The following is an 11,722-nucleotide window of genomic DNA, read 5'->3' as shown; positions in this document are numbered from 1 at the left end:
AAAAATAACTCAACTATGTTTACATATTATAAAAAGTAAAAACGACAAAACATGCTAGATCTTACCCCAAAAAACGCAAGTAAGCGGCCACATGTATAAAATTGCTATATAACTATAGCCACGTCACAACTCACGTTACATAATATCCACATGACACTACTTAAAAAATAAAAAGTCAATTTTCCTACAATCATAAGATATAAAGATAAACTATTTATGCGTCACGTGGTGAAGCATCAAATATTAGGTTGGATCTTAAACCAATTGACTTTTTGAAGAAACATGTCTTCTATGTTCTCCTTTGCCATTATCTTTGCCTTTCTCAATCAATCTTGACACTTGCCGAATTAACAGGCGGCAGGCCAGCAGATTAAAATATAACACTGAAAATGTTACCATCAACTGGCTAAAAATAACAAAAAAGCAAATAAAACAATCAAAACAGTTTCAGAAATGAAATGAAATGGAACAGAGTTATCAAATCTCACCGGCCAACAACCTCCCATTGGAAAGATACGCTCCATAACTTAGTAGTTATAATTTGTGCATGCTTTATGTCAAACCAATTGGCTGGTCATGAACAGCATAAACATCCTAAACAAAATATGCTGGAAAATGAACGCGCTAAGACGTCATCACGCCAAGATCTAACATTCCGAAGAATTTCTTAAGAACTTCAAAATTATAGAATATACAAACAGAATAAACACTTGCAACTCTTCACTCCTCTCCAAAACCAATATTTATTTACAACACTTTCCACCACGAGACAAAATCTCATATTTCCAGAGAGTTGCTTCCGCTATGAACTAACTGCAAAAATATTTGTTTCTTGATGGCAACTTGTTACCATGGGATTGTATCTAGTTTATATCAGCTACAACAATATATGTTGGTGTAATCCCCTCATTTACCCGTGCCGAACTCTTCCCCTTCACTTCTTTCCTCTTGTTAAAGTAATGGTCAAGACTTTAGGGACTTGAACCACATTAGGCCATCTCCAATAGCTTGATATTTCCCATAGAATTTGCAGCAACTAAGGTAGAGGACTGACCACGCCAACACACGGATGAGATGAACTGTGCACTGTCATCCACTTCATCACCAGAAAGCGGATCTGTGCTATTAAATTTAAATGATAATGCTGGCATAGGAAAAGCTTTATGGTAAATGACAACCTGCAGCATGATATAAATCACCAAATCCACATTAATAATGGAAAATTGAGCAGTAATCAGAACTAATAGTTAGGATACAGTCGCACAAAGAATAGTTTCTTCCTTTCTCTCTGTGTGCATTATCTAAGGAGAGAATTACCAGATTAAAAAGGACTGTTCAAGATAGTCACACAAAAGTAGTTTTCTTCCTGTTGGCAGACTGTTGAATAGTTAAGATTTGGAGTCGGGGGCTGGAAAATATGGGACTTAGAGAAGCTTTCCGCACAGAATATTTAGAGAATTATCCCAGAACTACATATTCTGCTCTGGAATGTACCAGTCTATCACTTCATCTCTTTGTGTAATAATACATTTCAAAGAAGAATGAGCACTTTGTTCTCTAAAGGATCAATAAAGGCTCAAGAATACAAGAATCAATGTATGTAATCAAGTTAATGAGTTAACTATATTGGATAGTTATCAATTTTTTACTTTCCCATACTTTCCATTATGCAAGTTGTGTTTAAATTGATACGGTTTTAGTAGTACATTTTAGCTGGTTGCAGCTGATAAACGTTTGTCAGAGTTAGTTACGCTCGGCGTAAGTTAGTTGGATAGTTAGTTTTCAAATTTAATTTGGAGGGAAATTTGTTAGAGTTGGTTAGCCAAATAACTACTTATAATCATTCATTTGGAGCTCATCTAATACAATAACACCCACTTCAGCTGTCGATCTTTTGAATTTGCCGAATCTTCCCTTTCCCTGAGCTATTCCACCCCCTTTCCTGAAGGTTAAATTTTCAGTTTTGATTCATTTGCCTGTATCAATTGGTATCTGAGCCATTCGATCCTGACCTCCAGCGTTTAAGATGCCCATAGAAGCATGATCGATCATGGATATGAAGGAGGAGTTAATGAAGAAACAATTCAGAGATCTAAATAGGAGATAAGATCAATTGGGATTACAGCATATGCAAATGATTGCACAGCACATGGATAAAATGAATGCACAAGAGAAAATGAAGAATCTACAGCAATTCGAAAGGAATACTTCAACCATCTATGAGTATGAAAAACCCCGTTTCTTGGTCAATAGATTAACTTTTCAGTCCATTTACTTTCACTCGTTTGTCAAAGTCGAAATTCTCCCAACTTTGATGGGTCTGATTTGAGGACCTAGCTATATAAGATGGATCAGTTCTTTTCAATTGACGGCACTAAGCGTGGAAGGCAACATTTTGCTTATTTACCCAAACACTGAACTGTTATTCTCCCAAATACTTCACTGAAGATCTATGTTGGCACTGACACTTCTCACAATAGGCAGATTTTGATAACTTGGCCAAACGGGCCAGAAGTCAGTATAAATTCTCAGAGATAGTAGATCTTTCGAAAAAGCTTAGCATTATGTGATTCCAACTCTACCTCGACTCATTTTATCACATTCAACCATCATATTGTCACAACTCCAGTTTATAGAGGTCTACATACACCCCATTATATGTGATCATTTCTAATCTTATTCAATCTTTATACAACCACATATCCATCTTATCATTCACATTTATAAAACCTTCATCTTGTTTGTGCCAAGATGCACTCCCATATAACACAATGGTTCTCATTCGTTTTATATTACTGGCCTTTCACTTTGTTAAGCATCTTCCTATCACATACTTCTCCAGTAGCACCCTCCATTTCAATCATTTCTATAAAATTAAATTCTTATGCTTCTACGGAGTTGGCTCTTCCTCTGTAACTTCTTTTCCCTAAATACCCTAACTGGTCTCCGTTGACCCAACTTCAACACGTGTAAATTTGTCAGACAAGTAGCCTGCACTTGCATTGAGGACCAGCAAGTTACTTAAGTTGGCACTTCAGATGAAGAGACGTCCAAAGCTATTCTCTTAGGGATATAAGGTGTACATGAAATTGCCACATGGTGCAAGAGATCAACTTAAGGTACCAAGGGGGAACACTCTGGGGCATATAAACAGCTATCGCTAGGTATACATGCAAGGATATAATTGTCCGATTAGGGGTGGTTATCCCGTTGATGGTACAGATGTCAAATATATGGTCTAGACCAATCAGGTATCCAACGTTGTACATGCTCAATATGATTCAACGGCATATCTATACACATCTGGATAAACACGTTTACTATAGTACACAATGACAATTGTCACATGGTGGAATATGCACAAGGCCCAATGTGTCATCTATAACATGCAGACTACACCCTGCCTTGAGGGTGCCGATGCCAAAATTTCATTCCATAGGCAGCAGCATAAGTGGAAGTTTTGACCAGTTTATGCTTTCTAATTTTCTTCACCACATGGAATTTACTGTTAATAAACTGATTTCTACGTGTAGAAGCAGTTCAAGACGCAGAACAATCAAAGAGTTAGGCCAGTATAATAAACTGTGTCAAACTATCTAAGTACAAACTTAGCATCTAGAACCAGACATATTGAACTGCTAAAACACAAAATAACTGCCAGACCTTACATTTTGCATTTACAGTCAAACTTCTCTATAAGAGCCATCTTCTATAACATTGATGTTTAGCATAAAGCATATATATTTCTATGTATATCGCCTCATATTTTACTTTTGTTTCATGAATTTGGGATGTTAAATGTGATGATTTATATTAATTTGAAGTGTTTTATGTGTAGGAATGATTCGGGAGCAATTGGGGGCGAAACGTGCAAAATTAGAACCAAAACGAACGAAACCGAGAAACTTGCGAATTTGGGCGCCACAGGCAGTGCCTTGGGCCACCTGTGGCGCCGGAGGCAGTAGCTAAATTGTGAGCAGCGCCCTGGAGGGCGCTACCCAGGACGCCGGTGACGTGATTTTGTCCTATTTTGCCCGGGACACGGTTTATTCGGCTCTAGACCTACCCAACACGTATAAAAGCAAGATGAAACCTATTTTTGAGGGGTTGGACGCCACTTTGGAGGAAAAAACACACACGAGATCGTTAGGAAGCGGAGAATTCTCAGTTTTCTTCATCTTTTTCTAGTATTTCCAATTGATTCAACACTTATGCAATTATTTGATTACATCATGAGTGGTTAAACACTCATTGTTCTGGGGTTGTGATTTAGCCATGAATATTGTTGTTTGACATTAGCTTGACCTTGATTATAATTCACTAATATATGGTTGTTTCTTCAATTCTGTGTTTAATTGCTTAATTGTCTGGCCAGCAGTTAGGTTCTATTTACTATTTATGCTATGCTTGGGAAAGTCGTGTTTAGATTAGAGAAGAATTGAAGAGAGCATGATCTTAACCCTTGGGGGGGGGGCGGATTTGTGGCTAGGATAGGAATATACCTAGTCACCGTGCTTAATTAATTATCGTAATCTTAATGCGTTCTTAATAGATTGATTTCATAGGAATATAGGCGTTAATCTATTTTGAATAGGCGAGTAGTACTTCGGGAGAAGGCTATGAGAGCAATTATCGATTAATTAGCAACCATGAGTGAATTATATGAAAGAGAGAGTTAATTAGAACACAATACGAATGGTGAATCGATCACAACCTTGGAATACTTGTCTCTACTGAATACACAACAATCAACTCGTTACTTGATAATTTAGTTATTATTTAGAATCGTAGTATAATATAATCATATTATTGGACTTTGATTTTAGCTTGATTGAATCACAATTTTAGTGATTTAGTGAGTAGTTTATACAAGTCTCTGTGGGTTCGACACTCAATTTATCATTATATTACTTGTCACCACGTATACTTGCGTGTGCGTTTGGGAGCAACAAACATCACTTCACTATAATGGCCAAGTTTCCTATGTAACCAATTTTTCATGTTATGTTGTACGTATGTTCTCTATAACAGCACAAATAGCATCCAAAAAATGTTCGGAAAAAACGAGGAGGTTTGCATGTATTAACTATAGAGATAGGCTTTCCTTTTAAATGACTTTTCTGAGCAATTATAGATAAAAATAAGATGCACCCAAAAGTCACGGATGCGGAATATATGCAGCCCTGATATCCACTAGGGCTATATCACCAGGTCTTGGACTAATTCCAAGCAATCGACACTTTACAAGATGACACAACTTAAATGGAATCATTTAGATAATCTCCTGGAAATTCTTCACCAATTGAATCTCCGTGTGAAGCATAACCGAAATTACAATGAAGTTGAGCTATACATGAAGTGGACTCTTTTCAACAACTCAGCTATCATAACAAAAATGAACTCTTTTGAATAAATCGGCAATTCTAAAAAAAGTTTATTCCTCCGCGCCAAAATGAGCACAAGTATATTTTTGAGATTAGAGATCTCTAGTAGAACCCCTATTTTTGCTTCTAAAGATTCGGTATTGAAATGAAATGTCCGAATTGAGCAGAATATGTGTAGATGATTCATATGGCCGACCCCAACTTGTTTGTGAGGGAGGCATAGTTAATTGGCTGATTGATTTTAGTGTGTATGTAACAGGGAAATGGTCATTGTGAACCAAGATAGTATGTTATAAATGTACAGAAAGCAAGTGTATTACGCTGAAATACAATATCATTGCTGTATGTCATTTATTTAATTTATTTATGGACTGCATTCAGCAACTTCACCACTATGTTTAAAAGTAACTTGAATTTTAAACACAAACTGCAGCCTCATGTATCTGCCTTAGATATGATGCTCAAAGATCCAGTATTAGTCAGACTATTTATCCTTATATATATAGATGTGAACAAACATTTTCTATTACAATGTAAATATTGCTCAAAACTCATTTATAATGCACTCAAGTACGCAAGTAAAGATTCAACTTTGTGGTAATAAATGATACCTCATTTGTCTCTGAGCCAGTTGCTATGTAACCATCAGCTACAGATAGGCCAACGAAGTTCTGAAACAAAGAAATGCTTTCATCAATAGCAAAGTACATTCAGGCACAATTACGCTACCATGGGAAAGGGAAGATACAAAGTACAAGTCAGGAGTAACTTGTAAGAAGAAATTAGAGACACAGTTTGGTTACTAACAATCATGTCTTAAAAAGAACAAATTGGAGGTAGTGTTGATGATACAAAGCATCTAAATTTATATGTATGGCGGAAAATCATTTACCCTTGAGCACATATACACACCTGTTTATGTAGATGCACAAGCTTACATTAGAAAGCAATACAAGTTTCATGCCAGTACTCTACCATTTGAATAAGTGCAATCAACCCATGGTGTATAAAGAGAGTACAATATGACATAAGAATGCTTGACGTGCCTCACAGATTTGACTCGGACTCGATTGTCTAGCTATCCTAGACAAGCTCGAACAAGAAATTCATTAAGCTTATGTTACGTATACACATTTTATCCCTTCCTCAGTCCACCTCTTTTTCTTTGTCTACTATTCTGATTTAGGCCCTGTTGCTGCCCCCACTCCCACTTTCTTTGTCGGCCTCTCTCCATACATTTATTTAGCCTACAACGAAAAAAACTATTCAACTCTCCGTTTCTAACTCATCTATTTAAAGTTCGTCATAAAAGTGGAATAGGAAGGTCCTCAAAGGTAGACTTGTTGCAGTTGGACCCATAGGTAGATTCTACAAAGGGTTGTAAACGAATCAAGCTGTTCGTCAAACCCGACTTCGCTTGTGGTATATAAGGGGGGATCAAAACTGAATTTGCGGTCATAAGGAGGATTGGGGTATGTTTGGGAGAGGGATGGGTTGACACTCATTTGGTGAAAGGCTACTAGCATGAGGAGGATTATGCAGGTATGCTAGCGATGTAGTTCGGAATAGATGATATACAGAGAATCAAACAGTTCAAAATTTGACTATGATTTTGTCAAACTTCTAAAAATATTATGACAATTGTGATTCACAGTATTTCGAGCTTGTACTACTCACAAACAAATATCCTATCCGAGTCTAGCTCAAATAAAGAATACGCTAAATAACTTAGGAACAGCCCCAAATATACATATTGATCTTATACTTGAAACTTGTGAGTGGGGCATGGTTGGGAAAATGGCAAATTCATCTGCACTCGATTTTGAGCTCACGTATCAGGTGAATAGAATTCACAAATTGTAGAGAAACTTGCAGAAAGATATATATTTTTTAAATATCAAGGGTGTACCTCACCTTCTTTTTCTTTAAAGAGATAAAAGAAGGAAAATTTAAGAGAATTGAACTCGTGAAGGATGTAAATGAGATGGCATTTTAGTAGATTGGATTTAACTTAATTGTACGGGCAACTTAGATTTCTCTAACTATACCCCGGAGAATGTTAAAAGACAACATACTGTTCAATGAGGTCACAGAAACAAGATCTTTATTCAGGTGATAGGATCAAAGTACAATACCTTTACATTCATATGACCAGTATAAGACTGAAGAGGAGAATCAAGAACACGAGACGTGCACGATGACAGATCCCACAGCTTTATCGTATTATCTGTAGATGCAGACACAAGAGTTGTTGAATCTATGAACTTGACATAGCTCACTGTCTTGTTGTGCCCAACTAATGTGCATAGCGGCAATTTGGAGTTTCGTAGATCATAGTAATATATCTTATGATCTGCTGAACCAAAAGCAAGGGCCCGTCCAGAATCAACGGGGAACTGAACACAGCAGACGTTAGCTTTTGTTTTTATGGTTCCAACACTTACTCCCTGCAGCAAACCAGGTAAGAAAAACCAACTTATTACACATCCACATTCAATCTATACAACAATAATAATTAGATGACTGTAGTACATTTAGTTTTAAAGCTGACATCCACCAAGTGCAAAAGTAGAATTGCCTGATTGATATTCCAAAGCTTAACAGAACCGTCATCGCTCCCACTCGCCAACATGGTTGGATCTGCTACGGAAAAGTCAACAGACCAAACGCGTTTCTCGTGCTCTCTCATCTCCATGAAAAGCTGACTTCTTGTGACATCCCATACCTGTATCATATTTCTAAGCGAACTTCTTTCGGATTCTGTTAAATAAAAAAGCAATAATGATCATGAATTTGACATACCTGCACCACACCTTCAAAGTTACTTGAGGCGAGCTGGCTCTTGATATAGCCATTCCAACATATACTGCTTAACTTTGATCTATTAGCCATTTCAGCGACTGGATAGTGTATATCACGATCCGCATTTAGAATTGAGTTATATTCAAAAACTTTGATCTTCTTATTTACGCCGGCAGTTGCAAAAAATTCACCATCACGATCAAAACCGAGAGAACATACAAGATTGGAAGAGTTCAGAAGATCCCCTTGCCTTAAATCTGCCTTCACTTCTAACTTGCTAAAAGAAAAATACTTGCACAGACCCTCTAAGTACGAATTGATAAATCCACTCTGTCCATCCTCCTTACACCCTCTTTTTGATGACAAATTACTCAGAGAACTCCTTTCAGTAGCTGTGCCGGAACTTCTACATTCCGTACTTGTTTGACAACGTCTACTCGTAGATTTGTCCATTGTTTTAACAACCCTGCGCCTTGTCATGAAATAAGCTGTCTCCAATTTTCTGAAGTTCTTCATCAAACGGGAACTTTTTGCTAAAATGCTGCCTTTATATTCAATTTGCCTTTCGGGTTTCTGGCTTTCATCTTGATGACCATCGGATTCCTCTCCTGTGCCAAGCCTAAATCTCTTTCTAGATCCAGAGCTCTCGGAATCATCATCTTCAGTAATATCTGTCCTCCGCGGATTTAAGCGCTTAGCTGGTTCTAAGCTTGAGCCTCCTTTTATCTTAAGGGTTGTCTGCATCTTAAACGCCTCTTCTATATCAGACGATACAAAAGAAACAATTTCTTGCAAATTTTCTACAGCTTCCTGCTTTCTCTGTTGGATTAGCAAAAGGAACTCCAGCAATAATTCCTGCTCATCTATTTTTTCTCTAAGCTCTATTGCTGCTTCACGTTCTTCTAAGTCATGTCTTGGAGTTCTAAGGAATTCACTTTCTAGCAACTCGCTGTCATCAATTGAAATGAACAAATGAGGAGAGACTGGGAAAGAATCAAGGATATTGGTGTTAAAATCACTACGGATTAAGATGATCAATTGCATAATATCCATTTTAATGAAAATTCGATGAAAGAAGCAGAGATAGTAGAAAGTTCAAGAGAGTGATGAGACGTCCGAAATGCATTTCATCATTAGAAAGGGACTCACAATATTCAGATAGTACTCATTAGTAGATACCTCTTTTGTGTCATTATTATCTATTTTCTTTTACTATCAACAAGTCTTTAGAATTCTTTTCCCTTACCCTTCTTTCTACTTTGGATGAAACAACAGATCTCCTTATCAATAATCAATAAGGTTCAAGATACACATTGAACCGGAAATCAGCAATGATTTTGCATATTGTCACTGAGACAAGGCCTAAAGAAGAGATTGCAAGATGCAGAATCAAGCTGTCCACAATAGCTAATTATGTGTGAAATCTAGTGCTGTCATATCTTCAACTATAGGCACCCTCAGTGGGTGTAATTAGTTAACTTTCTCACAATGTATATGATCTTACTCCCAAGACGTAAAGCCATTGCATCGACCAATTTTCTTAATGAAAAAAAAGGGATACTGCTGTTGCAAGACATGTAATAGTTTTTCTGGTTTGATAGCAAAAAAACTAGAATCAAGGTTCTTAAGGATGATGTTATAAATCAGAAGTACATATTAGAAGACTACAAACTGATTAGGTTGCATAACAAATCGAGAATGGAATGAGTTAAGGGAAACTTTCCGAGGCAAAAAGAATAAACCAAGTGGGCGTGAAAAAAGAATGCTCACCCCATTTTTGGCCGACTACTTGGTTCCGGATGTAATAACCATAAGCAAAATGAAGCTTCTTTAGGCCATTTCAACAACAATTGTGGGGGTAGGACACGATGTCTTAAACACGACATAGTTGCAATTTTCTCATCCGATGAGTTGAAGGTACAAAATAGCTGCTCACAAATTATAAGCATCAATAAGATAAAAAGATCATCATAGAACAACAACAACAACAACAAACCCAGGGAGGGTAGTGTGTACACAGATAGAGAGGCTGTTTCCGATAGACCTCGGCAAAAAGATCATCATAGAGAACACTAAAATTTAACCAAACACATAAATTTTGCTAAATGCTACTAAGTACTAACCTCAAAGAGAAGGACTCCGAGTCGATAAATGTCCGAAGCACAAGTGCCAGGAGCACCATCAACCTCTTCTGGACTATTATACCAATTAGTTTCCAAGTGCAATATCTGTTTCATTGGAAAAGTATGCTTCTTTTCTTCAACTTGTCTGTTCTTATTAGCTTCCAAAGTCTGCACCATATGACCTGAACTTGACTGCAAACAACTGCTATCAGATACTATGCCAGATTCAATAGGCAAAGGTGAAGATGAACTATTTAGTCCATCTTCACACGAATCGGACCCCGAATCGGAGCAGGATGCAGATTCAATAAAAGCAACACGGTTGAAAGAAGACATGACAAAACATGATGGTCTCACATTATGAACAACTATCCCCTGAGTATGTGCCAAGTTTACAATCTCTACAATTTGAGTAAATATGTGCAAACATTCAAGAACATCAACATTTCTCTCTGGATTATCCAACCAATGTCTCAAACTAACATCTTTACTACTACTACTATTATTACCTATTGTTCTCCTGTCTTGTTGATCTTTAAGACAATTCACATCAGAAAATCCAGAATCATAACACAATCTTGAATTCCTATCCACAACACCTGAAGAATTCAAACCCCTTGAATTTTCAGACCTCTCCCTACCAGACTGAGATGAACCCTCCATTTTTTATCCACGTATAATTGCATGTAGCTCAATACTCAAACCCACAAAAATCAAGAAACTGTGAAATTTTCATACTCCTACCACACCCTTTTACTAAATATGTACAAATATTAAATTTCGAATGGAGCTCATAAACTCCTGTATGATTCCAACATAGCCATGTTGAATCAAGAACTCATTTTTACAACACAAATAGTTCAAATCATCAATCCCACAAAATTCTGTGATATCAGTTATCTTTCCTTAAAAAAGCACAAAACCTAGCTATTTTTAACAAAGAAGCATTAGATATCTGAGGAAAGACTAAACAGCACCGCCAAAAATAATATCAGCAGAAAGAAGCTGAGTTTGTACTACCATTATATCAGCTAAAAGCAAACAAAAAAACAAGAACCACACAACAGATACTGTAGTTTTAGAAAATACAAAACATTTTGATTTATTTTATTGTAATAAAGAAGTAGTAGTGTACTACAGCCTCACAAAATTAGGTGAAAATCTTTTCCTTTTCTGACAGGATGTATGAAAAGAAAACAAGTCTTTCCATATATGGAAAAAATGATAAAAAATAAAAAGAAAAAGGAGTTTATTTTATTAGAAAAAAACACAGTGCTACTGTACAGGACATTAATTTAATGATGTCAATTGATTTTTAATTTTTATATTCCTCAAAGGGGTCCACTCATTATCTACAATCCACTGATTTTAGCTTCTATTACATCTCATATACGTGGCACTTTCACATCCTCA

At 36.6% G+C, this 11,722-nt stretch overlaps 1 protein-coding gene across 3 annotated transcripts; it reads right to left on the bottom strand.

The window, feature by feature from the left end:
- Positions 1-606: 606 nt before the first annotated feature.
- On the bottom strand, positions 607-11,403 carry LOC104237108 (protein SPA1-RELATED 3). 3 transcript variants are annotated; one of them, XM_009791194.2, is made up of 8 exons: positions 10,819-10,940; positions 10,310-10,501; positions 9,957-10,114; positions 8,187-9,135; positions 7,963-8,109; positions 7,520-7,831; positions 5,996-6,055; positions 607-1,178 (listed from the first exon to the last, which is right to left on the bottom strand). In XM_009791194.2, exons 2-8 carry the CDS (start codon positions 10,484-10,486, stop codon positions 990-992), a joined length of 1,992 nt encoding a protein of 663 aa, XP_009789496.1. In that variant the 5' UTR covers positions 10,487-10,501; positions 10,819-10,940; the 3' UTR covers positions 607-989. The 3 variants fall into 3 exon arrangements, 2 of the variants coding, with proteins under 2 accessions (XP_009789496.1, XP_009789494.1); XR_011400456.1 differs by having other exon boundaries at positions 7,917-8,109; positions 10,310-11,403; XM_009791192.2 differs by having other exon boundaries at positions 10,310-11,389.
- Between the last annotated feature and the right edge of the window lie 319 nt (positions 11,404-11,722).

Source organism: Nicotiana sylvestris, chromosome 6, assembly GCF_000393655.2.
Source record: "Nicotiana sylvestris chromosome 6, ASM39365v2, whole genome shotgun sequence".
NCBI classification, from domain to species: Eukaryota; Viridiplantae; Streptophyta; class Magnoliopsida; order Solanales; family Solanaceae; genus Nicotiana; species Nicotiana sylvestris.
This window is presented reverse-complemented; position numbering and strand designations above follow the sequence as displayed.